Here is a 20,139-nt window from a genome sequence, read left to right as displayed (position 1 = left end):
TCACCAGCTGTGGTACCTTACACATTGTAGGCATTTGTCTCTCTTCCTAATACTGCTTTACGTGTATTTGTGGTGAGAAGCATTTGCATCTTTAAATGTCAAGCAAAAAGTCTGGTTTTATTTTCAAGGTTTAAAATTCACTTCTGCACGTGACAAATCTTAAACGCTGAGGCTGTTGGTGGGCACCGTGCATTAGTTTTAGTTACAAAACCCTTGAGGTTGAATGATTAAACTACTCCACAATATGTGTTCTTGCAATTTTCTGTTAATACAAAGTTCAGTCTTAGAAACTAATTATTAATCAACTATACAACTGCTTTTCAACCTTTCCTCCTATTCTTATATGTAATTGCATGCAACTTTCTAAAGTCCCTACTACTTCATCTTAAAGTATTGACACTAGTCTTATTCACTTTCAAATGCCATTTTCTTCCCTAGTCTGCATGCTGCTTGTACTTTCTCCTGGATAAACAGTACAGTTTTATATATATAAACCTGATATTGAATCATCAAAGGATGTTAGATGGGTGAGAGTATTGTCATCTTGGGGTTAGGGTGTGGGAACAGGACTTGTGCCCAACTCTGCTGTGTGACCTGTGTCATTTAGGGTTGGTTAATGCTTATGTTAGTGTGTACTTACTCAGGCCAAAGGGACTCTTCCTAAGGATAAGTGCTCCACATTTGTGAATATAAGCTCTACAGTCTGAGACCCTTTGCTTCCCCCCCTAACCCCCGTAATTCTGCCTCGGTTACCCACCTAGTATTAAGATGTGACATTTTGGAGTGTTGTGGAGATTCATTATTTAGTGTTTGTAAAGCACCCTGTGATCTCTGGTGGGAAGGCATAGTATGTTCTGCCCTATCACAGGGATGCATAACTTTGAGGTAAATTACTTGAAAATCCCTGTAATTAGCCTGGGGCCTTGGTTGTTTTGGAGGCACCAGGTACGTAGCACAAATGTGAAGATTTATGCAACATATTTCCAATCTTATGTTTGGATCCTTCGAAGAGCAGCTATTCACTCTGTATTTATTAAGAATAATTAATTGCATTCTGCATTCATTTGTTACAAGAAAAATATATTCTTAAACCTATTAAAAGTGTTGTCTCTCTTTATTTGGTAATCAGATTTATTGAAAGAAATTGCAGCTTAGCTGGATCAGTGGTAGGTCTAATGAAGGGTTAAGCATAAACATTCTCTGTCCCATTGTTTTAAATAGGCTTATTTAGAATATTCAGTTACAAGGACTGCTTTACTGATGTATCCTAGAAAGTTCAATAATTGTTGGAATAAGCTCTTTGTATCCTAGAAAGTTCAATAATTGTTGCAATAAGCTCTTTGCTAGTATTTATCTTGCCTATTAAAATTTTAATAGCATAATTGTTGTGGAACTCTGCCATTATATGTTTTGAATTAAAAAGCTGAGGTGGTTTGGTATATTATCCTTTTCAGAGAAAACAGGATGGAGAACTTGTGGTTATATTATGCTTAGTCACAAGTTTTGTATTGTTTGGGGGGAAAAAAGGTAATCCTCTTGGATAATCCACACTTAATTTCAACATTCCTGTCTGACCCAACATTGCTCTGTTCTTGGAAATGTACACACTGAAGGCAATAATGAATCTAGAGATCTTACCTTTTTTGATCAACTTAAACTAAGGATTTGAAAAGAAAATAAGGACTCTAGGCTCCCCTCTTGCTCATCTCACCATAAGATTTTTTTTTAAATATTAGCGTTGAAGTAAGCCAAGCTTCTTCTCTTTAGAAGACAACCATATCCTATAATTTCTATTCCTGTTATACTAGATGGCTGTGAAGAACATGATGAAGGTGGCCTAACTAAAACTGAAATTTTCTTGGCTTGGCTTGTACAAGAGGAAAATGGTGAGACTTTAAGTCTCCTAAAAAAAAAAGTGCAGCAGGTCTCAGTTGAAGTAAAGTGGTCTTGCAATGATTTGTTCACATGACCAGGGAAATATTCCCCATCAACAAGGGCTTAAATGACTGTTCTTAGAGTTGATAGGGACATGCCAGACATGTCTACATGAGACACTAGAAGCACAGTAGACTAATTCTACTGCACATTAGCACGTCACAGTGAAAGCTGTGCTACTGGACAGTAGAATTAGTCTACTGTACATTAGCATCATCTGAAAGATGTGTGCTGGAGCTACTGCACATTTGTTCCAATTATGGCACATTAATGCATGTGTAGATGTGCCCACTATAACAGACCATGTGCTGAATAATACCAGCATTGGCCAGCTCTGGGTGAAAATCCTCCTGAAGTGCATAATGGCTGAACTCATTCCTGGACAGGAGGCAAACAAACATTGTCTCATTTCTCAAAGGAAAATTGAAGAGAACAGGCACAGGTAATCTGAGAGAGAGGACTATTTCCAATTAACTATTTGACTCCTGTGTGACACAGATCTAAGTTTCCCATCTGTAGATATCAACACAGCATGCTTTTGTTTGCAGTGTCAAGGCAGTCAGGAAAACAATACTCCTTAGCTTCAGAGGTAAAGAGATGGAAAAGGCAGCTCAGGAGTTGGCTGGAGCCTGAAACAAGAGGAGAAAAAACAGGAAAAATAGAATTGCAGAGTCCATCCCAAGGCAACTTGCGGTGGGATCAGTGCTAACTTGAGTACCACTGATACAGAAACTAATAATTATGAAGGGAAAGTACCTTGGAAGCAATTTTATAAAGCCAATTCCTTGTTAATGAGAAGAAAACTTACTATATATTGTAGAAACTTCAGTCTTGCATTTCCAAGTGTATTCCTTAAGAAGTAATTACATATTTCCCAATGCCCTTAATTATTTTCTTCTTGTCTAATTATACTTCTAGTGCATGTTTCACACCCATAAGTAGTGGAGCAATAATTTTAGAGGGGAAACAAGTAATGTGATTGAAACATAGGACTAATACCCGAGTTCTGTTCCTAGCTCCACTACCATCACTACATAAGACTTTGAAATACATAGATTTTATAGATGATGTATATCCTCATTATTAGATGGCTGGAATGAGGCCAATCCTATTTGTGACAGCAGGGAATTCCAAAATCAGAATGGAGATAACACTTATTTTCCCTGGAGGGATGATACAAGTTTGTTTAATGGCTACAAGGCACTCTGCTGCTCCTTGACTAGAGCACCTTATGGTGGCATTTTATGTCTAACAAGGGAAAACTCCTTGGCTTTATAGGCCAGGGAGACCATCCCAGGAAACTGCTAGAAACTTCCAGTCTTTTTAACAAAATTGGAGCTAATACATTTCTGCGTTATGTAAGAAAAGCCTGGGTGTCTGCAGAAGGTACAACACATACATGAGGTGCTAAGAACTGGGGTTTTAGCTAAAAAATGCTTCTTGAATGGCTACAGTACTAGAAAGGTTCCATTTCCCATAGCTACTTATTACTGGAGATTTCCTTTATACCAGTTCTCTCTACTCCAGATGGTGTCCTTGGCCTCCATCAGATGAAAGGTGTATACATGGCGGGATGAATCGGAGCTGTTCAGCTCACTCCTATGAACAACTTCTCCATGGATGAGAATCAGCCCACCTGTTTGAAAGAAGACACTTGTTTCTTTTTCTCTTTAATATCTCCCTCATCTGTGTCATACAGGAAGAGTTGGTGACATCTTTGAAAGATTTACTGTTACTGGCTTAGTAATCTAGCTTTTGGATCCCTATAGGAAGGATTTGCTTGAGAAGACTAGAAGTTTATTGCTTTGGTTCTATGGGAGTAAGTCCTTTCAGGATAGGCTCAACACTCTTAGGTCTTCATTGGCAACATATTGAATTCCCTCTGTATGTAGCTTAAAACTGTGTCACTACATCTCTCTTTCTCTTGCAGTTTCCTTGGTCATATGGCTGAATCTTTACCTTTGCTGATGGGCACAGGAATAAACTGGCTGTCTTCATAAGGCTGCTCAGAACCGAGGAACTGTACACATGGTATAGAGCCTGGTGGGGCTCGTACCATTCGCCGTGTGACACCACCTGTCATTCACAAAATTGACAAAATCATGCGTTGGAAAGAGGCATTTCACCAGGGAATAAACAAACCTGCAGTTGTGGCCTTTGCACTCATTGGAAACTTAAAACCACTATATTACATTACAGTTACCCTTCACTGTCACTAAGGGCCCTGCCACACATTCAAATTAAAGCTGGACAGAAACCAGCTACAAAGTTGTTTCATGTTTTCAGCCACTAAATACATAGCTTGTTGGCTGTCTTTATAGTTGGATGGACATTTTCATGATGTAATAACAACTTTGCACAAAATGGTTTCTTTCCATTAGATATACTGTGAAAGCAGTGGTTCTCAACCTTTTTGGACTCAAGGCACTACTTCATAACATCTGTGATTTGGGTGGCGCACAGCTGCAAAAATGTATTTATTTATTATAGTGCTTATTTCCTTGTAGAGGAGCTGGGCAGTGGGAGGGGAGGGGCAGGAAAGAAACCATTTCCTCAAGGACAAGGCTGAGCCTGTATTTATCTACTTAATTTATCTCCTTATCTTCTCACACTGCAAGGCACCCTTCTAAGAACATGGCAACACCCTTGTTGAGAATCACTGAGTTAAAGTTGCCCTGCTGTAGAAGTGGATGCATCTGGCTTTTGTTTGCTTTCTGGACTGTGTCTTAGCACTTGGTCCCTTGCAGAAATATGCAGTGCTCTCTAAACATGCTTAAAACACAACCTTTGGTCCATTTCTTTTCTCTCTAATGGCACAAAAGTTCATCTGCAGCTGCTGTGTTCATACACCAGGTATAATGACACCAAAACGCAATTGAATTAAGAAGTTCTCAGGGATGTCTACCTGTCTTGACTTTAAGAGGGCGGAGGGGACTACACCCACAAGTATTAGACATTCATGTTTGACTCCAGAAAGGTAGATTGTAGCCCTGGAGACAGTGAATCCTCTCACAAGAAAAATGTAGAAGAGAGTCAATGCCAAATATATGCAAATTTAGAAATCTACAGCAGTTTTCAGCAGGCAAGAGAGAATGTTTGCCTTTTCATTTTGATTTGGCTTGTTCTCTGTTCCTGTGGGCTGCTAGCTATTCTGTGATTGCTCAGATACTAAGTCATCTTTTCATAGGTTTGATGATTGAATCTGAGACCAGTGTTGGGGGAGGCTATTTTTATTTCCTCATCTGACACAGAGCAAGCTGAAGAATTACCAATGTTCTTGGTTCTGGTTTGGTAAAACAAAGAATTAATTGGTATGGTCTCTGAATGGGTCTGTATTAAGGGCAGGATTAACACATGTTTTAACGTACTACAGTATTAAGGCTTTATAAAAGAAATAACATGGTTCAAGTGGTTTCACTATGTGTATTCCTAAACCTGAAGCAACATGGAGAAGCTGTTCCTTCTATCCCAGGTCAGGCATCAGGAGCATTTTCAAGGCTGCGGTAAGAAGCTCTTTGAGAGAGGACAAGCAGCAGCAGACTGGACAAGGAAGGGTTTGAATCTGGCAAAAGGAAGTAACTGCAATAATGCTAAGGTAGACAGATTTAAAGAGCATTTGCAGAGGAGCCCAGTATTACAAGACCTGGATTCAAACCCTGAGGTAAAGACTCCATAAGCTTGTGGTTATCACTCTCTCACTACTTTTAGGTCCACTGTAGAGGTATAGCATAAGTTTTACTACTAGAGTCAGAAATAATACTACATTTGTATTCCAGAAATGTTTTTGTATTAAAATCACAACCCCCTGAACCAGTAAACATGAGCCAAAAGAAATTAAGAAATAGATTTAGCTCAAAAGCATAGTTGGAATAATCTTACTTTGGACAAAATTCCTCTAAAGTATGATGGTATATGTTGTTAGCTAGGAGGTAGGCATGTAAATGTTTTAGGACTCAGAGGACACACTACAATCTAGGTTCATTTCATTTGCAGCTAGGATATGAACATGCATCTCAGGACATTCAACAGGATAACCTACCGGTGTGAGAACCAGGGATGAACCATAAGCACCCATTCTCTTGTGTGGCATCCTCCAGAGCAATCCAGAGGCCCAACACCCTGCCCAAGGGTTCTGTGTACAGGAATGTGGCATCCTGGTGCGGTGTCACTGAAACCAACAAACAGCTGGTTGGTTACCTTACACTTAAAATACTGATGTTAAAAGCCTAACAAAAAAAATTATAGGCTTTCCTGCCTGCTTTCTTTTGATCTGATCTGTCTACTGGCAACAGCTTGATTTTTGCTAGAACAGCAACTAGTCAGGTTTCTGAGAGATATGACTTCCACTTCAGTCAAGTAAGAAGGATGCAGAAATTCACTGGCTGCATTGTTCAATATCTTCATTAACAATCTGGAAAATGGGATGGAGTACACCCTCAGCAAGTTCACAGATGACACCAAGCTGCGGGGAGTAGAAGATGCACTGGAGTGTAGGTAGGGCTAGGATTCAGAGTGACCTAGACAAATTGGAGGATTGGGCTAAAAGAAATCTCATGAAGTTCAACAGGGACAAGTGCAAAGTCTTGCACTTAAGACAGAAGAATCTCATGCACCTCTACAGCCTTGGGACTAACTGGCTAAGCAGCAGCTCTGCAGAAAAGGACCTGGGGGTTATAGTGGACAAGAAGCTGGATATGAGTCAGCAGTGTGCCCTTGTTGCCAAGAAGGCTAACAGCATACTGAGCTTCATTAGTAGGAGCGTTCCCAGCAGATCGAGGGAAGTAATTATTCTGCACTGGTGAGGCCACATCTGGAGTCCTGTGTCCAGTTTTGGGCCCCCCACTATAGAAAGGATGTGGACAAGTTGGAGAGAGTACAGTGGTGAGCAACGGAAATGGTTTGGGGCCTAGGGCACGTGACTTCTAAGGAGAGGCTGAGGGAACTGGGTTTATTTAGTTTGGAGAAGAGAAGACAGAGGGGATTTGATAGCAACCAAGTTGTAGCAAGGGAAGTTTAGGTTGGATATTAGGAAAAATTCTCACTAGGAGGGTGGTGAAGCACTAGAACAAGTTACCTAGAATCTCCATCCTTGAAGGTTTTTAAGGCTCAGCTTGACAAAGCCCTGGCTGGAATGATTTAGTTGGGGCTGGTCCTGCTTTGAGCAGGGGGTTGGACTAGATGATCTCCTAAGGTCCCTTCCAACCCTAATTATCTATGATTCTATTGGTGTTATAACCACCAACCTCTAGTTGTATATAGGCCGCTTCAGCAGAGGAGTTGCAGCTGTATAGCTTAGGAAGTGATTTAGTGTATTCATAGGTATTATGTAGGAGGGACCTAACCTTTCCCTACCTCAGATGGATGCTCCACTCCTTTCCAGTTTCTTATGTAGTATGGGACATAACATTGAAAACAACTATTTGAACTGACGGGAAAGTAAATTACTCCTTAGTGAAAAATAGAAGAGCATCTTATGTGGCATTTTCAAAAGCATCTAGAGAATTTGTATGTCTAATCCCCTTCATTTCTAACATAAATTGGTCTTCAAAACCCTCATATAGTTTTGAAACCTCACTCTGACTGACCAATCTGTGCTGTCTCTCGTGGTACTTAGAATTCTCCTTCAGGAATACAAGCCTCGGTACCTGTCCATACTGCCTAGAGCATTGCATGGATATATTACAAATCTCACCTTCCCCACCAATGCCAGGTTGCTGAAAGAGAAAAGAGTGAAAAGGAGAATGTTCAACAGGAAATTACAAAAACGTCATTAAGTAAATGTGAGATTGGAGTTACTGTACCTTGAAGATGTACATGCTCTGTACAACCACTGGTTTCTCAAGGCTCAACTTTCTTCCTAACTCCTGTGAAATAACCCAAAGTTATACACTGCAATCATGCAGCTTTCTGACTATTACCTATCAGAATCTTCAATGATAAGTTAGTATACAGTCCTTTAAGGGGAGAAGGACCATCCTTCTAAGCACAGAGTTTTGAAACTAAACTATTACATAGTTCACTTTTTTTGAGCGACTCCAGTTGATTTAGGCTCACCTGCACTTTGGAGGAATGAGTCATTTGCTTGAAGATGGGATCATATGCATGTAAAGCTAAAGAAAAAAAACCCAGCCATTTAGTGAAATGTTTATAACACATTTCTAGAAGGGAACTTTCAAGCCATAAAGAGCCACAGTGATGACTATTACATTCTGAAGCAGGAGACTGAAGTCAGACTACACAAACTGCAAGTTGGAAGCTTCCATCCCTTTAAAGAATGGGTTTAGTGTATTTGTTGCCCATCATTCTTTCTAAATGTCTTGGCTAGACAAATTCCTTTTACTTTAAGCTTTGCTGGAGAATTGTAAATTAGATTAGAAGTTTTGTTTAATGGAGATTACACACAAATAAGTGCTGCTGACATCTGCAGATTGTATTGTGAACTACTTCAGAGGCCAAAAATGTAATCAGATCTCCTTTACAGCACACTGCAGCTATATGAAAATGGAGATCTGTAACCAAAAAGAGAGCTCGAAGAGATTTGTGGGGTTTGTGAAAAAACGGATGCACAATACAGAGCTCCAAATACTGAGATGCCATTGTTTTTAAGGTGATGAATACAATACAAAATCCTAACATAGATACAACTACCATCTAACAGCATCCTTCCAGGTACTACAGTTCTTAGGATCATGGAGTGGGGGGGATGAAAGAACACTGCAGAGGGGCATCCAGGCTCTCTCTTCTGTAAAATTAAGAATTAGGAGCAGAAGCTTGGTGCTCTTTGAATACTTGAGTTTGTTCTAAACTATTTAGCTTGGGGGCTACTCAAATGCAAATATTCTGAATTCCAGTTTCTCTCAGTGATAGAATTTGCAGCTGGAGGAGCTTATTTATCCCCTGCAGGTGCTGCTGTAGAGCAAGAAAGTAACCCAACTAGAGTGAGTGAACTAACTACAGAAGAATGTCAAGATGAGTCTTTGGAATTGCTGTTAAGCTTCTGAGGCAGCAGGGTGCTATATCTGTTTACAGCTCCTTCAAGGGATAGTAACCCCACACTAGAGAATGAGAGAGATCACAAGGATTGTTGTCTCCCCACCCAGCGAAGCTGCAAGAGACTGGATTTTCAAGTTCAGCTGAATAAGATCTGGGCAAAGGCCCTTCACTTGTGCAACAGAAATTCTAAACGGTTTCTCATGTTTTCTGTGTATTGTTAGAAAACACACAAGGGATAAAGCTGGATTTTCAGTAGCTAGGCCAGGAGAAACGCATCACACTTGAACCCTATAAGATTAAGGGGAAGTTGCTGGTAGTGCCACAGGAGAAAATTAAGCTCATCGACTGATGGCAGTGAGCTCACTGATGTATAGAACACAGAAGATGCAATCTGCTCTAAGGAGCATACAACATAGCCCAGATGCAGCTAGTATAGTTCAGAAAACCTCTTATATGAGGAAGAGATTGGCTGAAGTTCAAACTTTTGTACATCAATTATTGTTTTAAAAAAAAAAGGCAACACACACTTTAAATGCCTCCTGAAGTGGCTTTTGAAAAGGCTTTTAATTGTGAAATGAGGTCTTGATACTGGAGAGATTTCCTAGCACCAGAGGTAACAGAAGGAGGGGCAAAGGGGGGAAGTGAGGTTGCAAAGAGGGCTTAGGAAGAAGTTGCCAAGAACCTCAGAAGGTGCAGACAGAAGTGCAGCTCCCTGCTATAACTCACAGCACTTTGCAGAAAGCACTGTGAGTTACCGCATTCCCCCATACCCAACAGAGGTTCACTGTTGGGTCCCAAGGGTTGTAGGACTCAGCTGCAATTTGAAGCAGCTTTAACCTGCAGCTGCTCTCGCCTAACCCCACTCCTTTCCCCTTCCAGGCCCAGCTCTGTCAGAATGGCGGGGAGGGAGGGAGAGAAGGAGGTCAATCTAGGATTTTTTCAGCTGGCACTGAAAGGTGGGGCTGGTGTATTGGAGGCCGCCCTCCCCACCTCAGCATACACACATTAATGAAAGTGGTCTGTTTTGGAACATCATCTTCTGAACCTTCATGCAATAAGAATTCAGATTGTCACAGGACTGGGCCCTTTTAAAGCAGCTGTGTATTTGTGTCCGGTCACAGCTGTAGAGCTCTTTCAGGGGTCAGATCAGGGAAAATTAACTTTTCTGTACCTAGAGGTGAAGCAAAAAACAATTTGCAGGAAGCAAAAGTGAGAGAGAGTACTAGGCTGCAAAAAAAAAAAGAGTCACATGGCCATAGTGCCAAAAGGAAGATCTCTGTATTAGTGGATTCAATGGGCTGGGAGGAATGTGGTGAGAAGGAACAGAGCATAGGGAAGGGTGCTACTGTGTACAAGGCAACTGCTGTATACAACTCAAATCCAAATGGATTAAGGTTACGCACTCCAGCCAGCTCTTGAAGCAATGGTTTGGTTTGAAAAAAACACAACCTTATGTTTGGTCTAAAATATCACTACTCATACATACCGTGGCCAATCTTGTTTACAGATTTCTCCTTTGGAACAAGAAATTCACCTAAGAAACAAAATCCTGAGTTAAAGAGTATGCAGAAAAAAAACAGAACAAAGCAATAGAGTTTAGAGCTTTTCTTTCTACTCAGACTTTTTGTCTCTGTAACAAAATCCCTAGCTTGCTAGCAAGTTGCTCGTTTTCTTCCCCACCCCTACCAGCCAGGTATGGCTGCCATTAAGGAAAAGGTTACCTTTCTTATCAAAAACTCCTTTCTCAAAGAAGAATCGGATCTTGTCTCCACTGGTTAGAAAATAATCCGTGCTGCCCTGTCAAGGATGAGAGACCCAGCAATGATGTCTTAACAAGGATCTATGTGAACATTTCTAGTAAGAAGTTAGTACTTACCTGCATCTTTTCCCCACCAAGTGAGCAGCAGAAATAAGGCAGAATACAAACATAAAGTCATATGTATTGAGGTTTTTCACTGTATTAAATCTCTCAACTCTAGTATGCAGTTTTCAAGATCCCAAAAACAATATATCCTCTGAGTTTTTATTAGGGCGTTAAGTGGTGGTTTAACAGCATTGTATCTGTGGAACAAATAGAGCCTGTATTGGTACTATTGTTTCTCTCACACTTCTTTTCCACTGGGGATCACTTTGCATCTAAAAGCAGAGTTCAGCCTGTCTCAGCCTTCTCTTGGCCTCTGCTGAGACCAACAAGAAGCTGTGTACAGCTGCAGAGGCCCACTTATTAGAAGCAGGATTACAGTTCAGGAACGTCTGCCTTTCAGCCTTGCCCTCAAATAGAATTCACTCTCCAAGAACAAACCTGTGGTTTTGGACTATTTAGTTTTAAAATGTTGGCCCTCTGCTACTCAAAGGAGTATTTTGCAAGTTAAATTTTTCCTTCTTTCTTCAATCAGAACAGCCTCAACTTAAATCTGTACCTGAGCCTGGAGCTGCTGCTCCTCTTTTGTGGAGAACTCCGTGCGACAGTGGGGTGGTACTTCCATATCAGCTATGATCTTGTGGATCTGCTTCCTCATAGCATCACATTCTTCTGTGGTGAAAAACTCTTCCAAGACAAGGAAGCCATCTTCATGGAACTATGAAACAGCACAAAGCAGTTACGTTTAGGTTAGGAATACCCCCCTAGTCTCCGCTTGTTCCTTTGGCTCTCCATCTAGATGGTAGATGATATAATAATATCTGCCTTTGGAGATCCCCTCAACTAGAAGAGCAAAGTTTATGGTTTAGTAGACTTCTTCAAGCCATAGACATGTTCAATGTGCATTTGTTAATATCACATACATTTCCACTTCCTTTAACTGCACAAAAACAGCCTTTTTATTCAGTTACATTTTTATCTTCAGCTAATTAATTAGTTTCCTAAAGCAGTAATATCTGTATTTTTGCTTTTAAAGAGAAAACTATTTCCTTTTAGGGAAAAATTATTCAGAAATAGATATACAGCCCCTGTGGTTAGGGAGAGAGCAATTCCAATTCAATACAGCAGACTCTATGAAACAGATGGGATACACATTTGTTACTGTCATCATGACTTCAAATCATCTCCAAAGGAATCAGCTTAGTAAACTGCTAAACACACACTCTCCTTAAATGAGTAATGCAGTCACACTGAGCTTCAAAATGTATCCACATATTGGAAAATGTGCACCCTCAGAGCTGAGAATTCAGTTTCTCACGGATGACTGATCCTTCATAAAATGAAATTAACTCCTCGGACAGCAGACATTTGGAACTGCTTCCTGTTATAGAAAACTCAGGAGATTATCCTCTAAGAGGAGATTTGAGCCACAAGGAAAGAGACAGGCAGAAGGGAGAGAGCAAGCTTTGAGACAGAAAGTCAATAGAACAAACTACCTTTCTGGAGCCCCAGTAAGATGTTCAGGTGTTACAGTGGTGCATAAAGTACCAGAAAGTGAACAGACTATAATGTGCTTCATAAATAAACCAGTGCTAAACACAAGTACTGGTTAAGCAATTAGACTGGTTCCCTTGACAAACTCAGCACTGTTACCTGTTTAAGGCACACAAGCTTGTCTCCCCAGATGCAGTTCTTGAATCTGCTGGCTTACCTTCTGGATTTGTTGCTCCGTTACAAACGCCATCAGAAATACACATTCAGTTTACAGGAACGGTATGGCAGCTCCTCCAAAGCTCTGTACAGCTAACTCTCCACCTCTCCATGTGACCCTTCCAGCACCATGTGATAAGCGACAGAACAGAGAGAATTCAGATTATGCAATCAGGGGTCCCTTTTGAGGGAGTTTTGGGTTTGACTCTATTTTATGCAATTTAGAAATAAGGCACACACAAAAACCCAAGCAAAGGAACTTTTAAATGGAAAGGTTGCATAATTTAACCAGAAACTCAGCTCAGCTGTCACCTCCAAGAAAGAGAGTTGAATTAATGACTCCAGCAGCGGAAAGGTGGCAAATGCAGAAAAAAGTTATAGGTGCAAAGGACAGCAGTAGGATGAAGAAATCTAGAGTCCACTGAAGAAAGGTAGCATATGTGGGAATCCAAGCACCCTGCAGTGTTCTTTGCACATTGCCAGTGCAGTCCACATGGGACTGAGTGCAACTCAATTAAGTTTAATAGCGCGGGCCAGAGCAGTGCTTAAACTGAGGATGTTAGTAGTGAGGAAAGGTTCCTGAAGCTTCAGCACATTTCTTATGAAGCATTTCTGGTGTTTTTTTTTATTTCTGTTGCTCTTTGGCTGGCTTAGTTTCAGCTGCACAACAGCCCTTTCGTACCAAGTGGGCATGTGAACAGGACACAGGGACTCCAATTCATACTGGAAACAAGGAACCAGAGAAACTTAAGTATCTAAACTAAAGAAGCCAAACAAAAAACAATAAATGCTTGACCTCCTGTGGGTACTCTTCAGCATGCAATGGGCATCAAAAGAGGAGATTTTAAGCTATTTATTCAAAGGCATTGGGGTCCTGGAAGAGTTTCACCAAAGGTACCTGCAGCTTTTCACCTATATAAGCCTTTCACAGCAGCATATGATCAAGGACAGAAAATGGGGAAGGAAGGTTGGGCTTATGCAGGAAAACATTCCAGAAAATACCCATAAGAGCTAAGAAATGAAGGGTTATGATATTATGTTCAAGCAGCAATGGATTGTTGACCTCTCAAATTGTCAGCGTCGCTTTAATTTTTCTAGGAGATACAAGAGTGGAAAGTTGCATTTAGCTGACAGGAACGGTAGGGGGAGAATTCGTTTGGGGGAAAAAAAAAAGTCAGCGTTCTATAAATTTCACAGGGAGCCTCATGTTTAAAAGTTACTAGAAGCAGACCTAGCCCAGACAATAGTTGCCATAAGTGAGAATTTACTGTGATTAAAGGAACTGTTTTATCTTAGTAGTGCACACTGCCCAAAACCAGTGCCTGATTTGCCAGAGCCATGCTCCAGCTGCCAGCCAAGCTCCAAGCTGCAGGAGTGCCACAGCTGCAGCTTCCCCAGGACCCCAGGTAAGGCAGCTGGGATCAGCATAGTTGCTGGCCTGAGCCTACCCTACCCAGGGTAACATGCCATTCACCAGAGGGCATGGCCCATGGCACTGGTATTCCCCAGGGACAAGTAGCAACAGCATAAGGTGGGCTGCTGCTTTTTGTCCCCCAGGAACCAAACACCCATGCTCATCTGGACACAACTAGAGAGATCAAATATGAATTCAAAGTTGAAAACACGCTGACCTGTTGTGATCCAAGTTCTTTTCAGTAGATAAATTGCTCTATTATTTTTCCATAATCAAAAATGAGTGACAACTAAAGAGCTACCATTTTCTGAGGGGTGCCTCAAATTCAAAAAGGTTGAGAACCACTATGCTACCCTGGTAGTACTCTACCAACAAGCTACTGTCTGGGCCTACAGATCCAGCTGAAGAAACCTGCACTATTTTCTCTCCCAACTGCCACCCATGAAGTCTCTTGGCACTCATATGAGCATAATTCCATCTGATGCTGGTAAAATACTTTTAACTAAGTAATGCTCTCACCATCCCTATGTATATGCATGAGAACCTTTTAAGATATGGGAGAGGCCAGCTGACTTCAAGAGCATAACTGATCCTTCACCAAGTCAGGAAAGAACTTTTCAAATGCTTTTTTGACTCAAAAGATTATCCTCATTTCCTCACCAATGTTACATTAATAATTCCCATTGATACTGGTTGCAGAAAGCCAATTAGCTGGCTCCCCCCTCAGCACATTTAATCTGTTCAGTGCTGACTGCTTGGGCTGCCAAGAGTCCTGGGGAAGTGAATATTTCAGCCAGGGACAGTCAAAAAAAATCAACTCTGGGCACTAGCAGCATAAGAGTCAGCTGTGCCCCTAAAGCAGTAGCAGGGAAAGACAACAGTGGTGTACCAAACAATGAGCTTGGTGGTGTTAACAAGGGCTAGAAAATGTAAAATGTTACAAAGGACTTAGTTTCTGCTTTTAAAAAGGTATTAGTTTGATTATATTTACAGGTTGTAGCAGCTCTTCCTCTCAGACCATATCTTCTGCAAAAGGTAGCATGTTTCTCCACTGAAATAGCTTTTTCACTGTAAAATCCTAGCACAGCCAACATACATATAGCTTTCACTTCAGTGTATGTAAGGTAAGCACCAGGTGGGGATATAGGGTTTCCTTCAAGCTGTATCCAAAGTAAAAATCAGTCTGTGCTTAGTTTCTAGCAGGATTGAGATACGCATTTTGCTGTATAAAAAAAAATAAGACCCCCACCACCAGCATGCATTTTATTCTGCAATAGACAGCTTCAGATTCCTCTAAGGCTCTTTTCCATATCACTACGTTGCAGGCCTCCAGGATTTCTGCTGGTAGAAGTTGTTCTTTACGCGGGATGTTTTGTTCTTTCCCATTTTTATTCAGTCACAGAGTTGTGGATAAAGAGATAATGGCTGCCAGATGAACGCAAGCCCAATGGGAGTTTTACAACAAAGACAGGAGTTTTTGTCTTCCCACTTTCTCCACTCAATTATGCTTCTAAGCATTTGGGTAAAACCCAATACCACCAATGAATAATAAATAGATTTTTTCCTGTGTTACCTTTCATCCCAGCGTAATTTCACAAACTCTGCACATCCACCATCACAAAACTGGGCCAGCCTGCTGGTAGGGGGTAATAACAGCCTTGTCAAGAAAGGAAAGCTATTGTGCAAAGAAAACAGGGCAAAATACTGTAAAGTTTATTATATGCACATGAAACTCTGTGGAGTGAGTTGAACTGTCTTTGAAAGATAATAGCTGAATTGTTAGTTTAGCTCTCATTTATCTTCTTGGTATGTGTATATTTTGCAAGAAGTGTAGCCTATACTGGCTTCTGAAGCCAGAGGATACTGCAAGATGACAAAGCACAACGTTTAGGCAGTCAGATATATGGTATGATGCATACTAAGCAACTAACTAGTTGGTAGTATTTTAATGACAACTGGTACTTGTTTTAACTGTCCTTTCCTATGAAAGGGAGAAGGACTGAAGTCAGTGAGGAAGAAAGATCAGAGTGGTTTTAGAAATCCCATCCTAGAAGTCCAAGTTGGTGTTCTTAATGCCACTTAACATTTCTATATTCACTATAAAAAAAAATAAAAAAAATCAATTAATACATTTTTGAATCTTTCAGCTTTTAGGATTTAAAAAAAAAATCAAAGTTATGTAAAAGGCTGTGTAACCAGCTCACCATGACCATTAGACAGATAGTTAACATGATGTTGGAAACTTTTTCTCTGTGCAAATACACCTACTTGTTAAACTTCACATTTCCTCCCAATCCATGAAGGCTATGCATTGAGGGAAGATTTGTGACCCAAAATCCCACACAACTACAGAAGTCATCAGTATTTTCTTCTGGGGAGTGGTATTGGAATATTACATGCTTTGTTAACCAATGTACTTAAAGCAAACAAACACAGAAAGGAAAGTAGAAATTAAAACTTTTATTCTATTAAGATGTCCAGTCTTACAAGTCTTTCAAAGAAAACATAGCAGCCTTCAGTATTTGAGGTGCTGTTGGTCACTTGCCCAAACATAATCCAACATTGAGAGTTTAATTTCATGATTCTGAAATGTTACATTAAGGTGCGAGTAACGCACGCACCAAGCCACAATCCTGTCAATGCAGTAGGGAGTGAATAGTGTTTACACCGCAAGTAATGTCTTGAGGAAAGAGATACATGGCAGTGGTACAAGATGACTACCAGTCTCAGGCCTGTGAGACTTCTCTTCACAAACCCCACAAGTTTCCTCTAAACAAGGGAGATTAGCACAGCTACCCAGTTCATACAACTTTCTGAAAAATTAGGGGTGAAAGGGAAAAGTGCATTTCTAGAAATCCTAAATTCAAAGTCTGTAGAGTCCTCTACATAACCAAATACCTCAAATGTCAAATTCAAATTCAAATTCAGAAATGTTTTAAGGCTTCAAAATGGAAATTTAAATGATAATTCTGAGCATCAGTAACATCTCTTCAACCACTCTTCAAGCACTAGCATCCCAAACTAGGTAATGCTACAGTTTAAAGGTACATGTTGTTCTTTGCTGAAGAGAACAGTATGCCAGCATTTGATAGTTCTTTCATTGACTGAAAGTAGGGTGACAAAAAATAAAATTAAATAAATAAAAATAAATAAATCAGGAGAATAGCTGGCTTAACAGGCCATGTTAATTGCACTAAAGAGTAAACTCTTCAGCAGAGAAAATCACTTTAATGCATCTGTAAAGCAAGCACTCCATCTCCTGCACAAGAACAACCCATCCTTACTCTGCAGAGATGCAGAAGAGATTGGGAATCAAAGACATAATGGAAGTTTTGAAAGATTTATTCACTGAAAGGAAATGAACAAAATTATGCAAAATCTCTTCCCTTTTATAAATACCTCAAATCTCACCAAATCCAGTAAAATGTGAGCCTGTTTTTCACATACCTCATCCAATGCAAAACATGTAGGACATGTTGCTGTTTTCAGATTCCCTATTCTTTTCTGTTTGAACAAAAACAGAGGACTGTAATGTGGTTCAGAAACAAAAAAGTTACTTTATAATATTATCCATGCTGATAAACACTGAGAATTTGGTTTAATTAAAGTTGAATGGAAAGCGAGTTAAATGGAGCACAGGACAGGTGGTAAGAGAAAAAGGTACTGAGGTAGGATGTTTTAGGGGAGTGACAAAATTAATACAAAATAGAAACACATAATGAATACTTGCAACAGCTGTGTAACAGTTTAGACTGGCATAGTAAATTAGTTCCAGCTGCTGAGTTAACTATAAACCAACTGGCAATTAGCAGAAGGAAAAAAAAAAAATCTAACAACATTCCAGTGCATAGTTTCAAAGTACAGTGAGATTCAACACACTTAACAGATTCAATTTCCATTACGGAAGTTGGTTCAAATGAATTAATTACAATTTAAATACTGTGGCCACCTACCATGAAAACTAGAATTCTGTTCACTAAAAAGCTTAGAACTTTGGCTCCTAATGTGGCACGGCTCTGCCCGAGATCTACCGTGGCACGCAGTTGACTCAGTTGCATGGTTAGGAGAAATTTGGCTTGAGTTAAAGTTGTTCTACGGTTTAAGCAGCTAACACAGATCATCCTAGCTGTTACTGCCGCTGCCAGGAAGAGGAGACAAGACACCGATGAGGCCCTTGATGATGGTCCGTTTACCCTGAACAGTTTTCCTCAGAGTGTACTTGGCCAGTGTCAGCCAAGCTTAGCTTCAACTTGACAGCCCCTGGAAAAGATAAGCTATGACTGAGTAGGTTGCGAATAGGAAACAAGCTGCGCAATGGAGCTGCACCACTCAAGGGCTGAGTGGCAAAGAGAAAACAGGGAAGGATCGACTCACCCTGCTACATACAGGTCAAGTTCTAGAGAAGGATTGAGCAGCTGCGAGTGCTCAGCACCTCTCAGTTTTGACCCTATGCTTAATATTTTCTGAAGCCTTCTTCACCTCACTTAGTGTGACCTGATCTTCTGATACCATTTCTGCTGGAGGGAAGAGAAAAACTACATCTCAGCCAATTCATTAATTCACATTAAGTGTACATAATACATGGAGCTTTCTTGCAAGGTGATTTGCATTTAAATATAGCCTTGGTTTCCAGTAAAACAAGTTTTCAAAACCTCTATTCATTCTGATTTTGCCATATGGGAAAGCTATCTAAGCTTTTATCTGTAGCAGCCCTGATTGAAATACTGGGCTTGAATATTCGAGTAGCAGCTAAAAGCTAGTATTTCCATGCATAATCAATACTGACCTGTCTTACGGTTGCTTGATAGCGCTGGATACAATGTAGGGCAAATATTTATTTCTCATTGAGCAGTAGTAAATAAGGGTCTGTTTTTTTGCTTTAAACTAGCCTGTTCCATTTCTAGCAGGATGATTGTCTTACGAATTAAGCACTATACTGTACAGCAGGAGACTTGCAGACTTCTACCAATCTTGGAGCATACTTTCTGTAGGTCACACTGACTGCTTCTACAGATACCTCAGGCCTAGTTATATGAAATGCTGTTCTATACACTAAGAGGCCACTGAACATACAGCCAAAAGAATTAGAGAGTCCAGGTACAACAGTTAAGGGGAGCAAAGAAACCCACCCCTGTTCTGATGTGAGCTTAAAACTGCAAGATCTAATGCCTAATTTAGTCCTATCCATGCTACAGTTTTTAGGTTGTCCTACAACCATATTCCCCAACTGCTTTAGCAGAGATGAGGTCCTAATCAGAGTCCCAGAACTGACTTAGTGCTCAATAAAGCTTTGCAAACACTACATTCCATCACTTCATTTGGCACAAAGTAGGGAAGAAACTTTTCTCCCCATCCAAGAGGTCCTTGTCCATAAGGAGGTAATTCAGAGTCATTCTGTCTGTGGTAGCTCAGTCTAAGCAAACGGACTTGAATTCATTCCAGCAGGTTTTCTGCTCTCCTCCTTAATCCAAAACATTAGCATGACTAGGGTAAGTGCCTGCCCAAGAAATACCAGCACCAGTACTTCCAAGCCTCAGTTTGCTCTGAAGCAGTGTATTTTGGTGCAAGTAAAGCCTTTCCTCATCCTTTCAGCACCATCCCCAATCCTGGCATGACTTCAGCATAAACTAATATGTTAGAAGTGAAAGCCTATCATCCAGAAGGAGAGATTTTTTTTATAGCACCTTTTCTCTGGATAAAGTAGAAGCCAGGAAGCTGTCCAAGCAAGAGCTGACCATGTTATTCTTTTGGGTTGTTTGATTTTTTCATGATAAACCGAAGTAAGGAAGGCAGAATTTATACCTTTCTTAAAAGTGTTTCTATAAACAGAGTTCCTAGGTTAAATATAGCTTTATTTAAACATCTAATCAACAAATCCAGAGCCTAGTTAACAGATTGTTTCATGGTTCCAGCATTTCTAGTGTTTATATGTTGTAGATTACATCTGATACAGAAAAAAAAGCTGTAGTGTGCCTCATTGCTCAAAACATCTGAGGCAGAAGACACCCATGCATTGCCCAATTCAGGCTTCACTGGTAGCTTGCCAGGAATCCTATATGGACATTGTAGCCACTGTTTTAATATGCAGGTGATGCCAGTATGCAGTGCCCAATCTCAGTAGTCCAGCCATTTGGACCTAGGTAGAATACCAAACACCAGGACTGTAGGGGCCATGGGCCTTCACTCCCTACTAAAGATGAGGGTGGCTTTGGAGTGTACTGTAGAA

At 40.5% G+C, this 20,139-nt stretch overlaps 1 protein-coding gene across 1 annotated transcript; it reads right to left on the bottom strand.

The window, feature by feature from the left end:
• Positions 1 to 1,696: 1,696 nt before the first annotated feature.
• PHYHD1 (phytanoyl-CoA dioxygenase domain containing 1) lies at positions 1,697 to 12,641 on the bottom strand. Its single transcript, XM_019510616.1, has 11 exons — positions 12,501 to 12,641; positions 11,349 to 11,507; positions 10,650 to 10,725; positions 10,415 to 10,462; positions 7,990 to 8,045; positions 7,737 to 7,799; positions 7,628 to 7,649; positions 5,975 to 6,103; positions 3,895 to 4,011; positions 3,445 to 3,571; positions 1,697 to 2,564 (listed from the first exon to the last, which is right to left on the bottom strand). Exons 1-11 carry the CDS (start codon positions 12,531 to 12,533, stop codon positions 2,519 to 2,521), a joined length of 876 nt encoding a protein of 291 aa, XP_019366161.1. The 5' UTR covers positions 12,534 to 12,641; the 3' UTR covers positions 1,697 to 2,518.
• Between the last annotated feature and the right edge of the window lie 7,498 nt (positions 12,642 to 20,139).

The sequence above is a fragment of the Gavialis gangeticus genome, unplaced genomic scaffold, assembly GCF_001723915.1.
Source record: "Gavialis gangeticus isolate Ggan-Ray unplaced genomic scaffold, GavGan_comp1, whole genome shotgun sequence".
NCBI classification, from domain to species: Eukaryota; Metazoa; Chordata; order Crocodylia; family Gavialidae; genus Gavialis; species Gavialis gangeticus.
The sequence above is the reverse complement of the archived record's forward strand: the minus strand, read 5'-3'. Positions and strand labels throughout refer to the sequence as shown.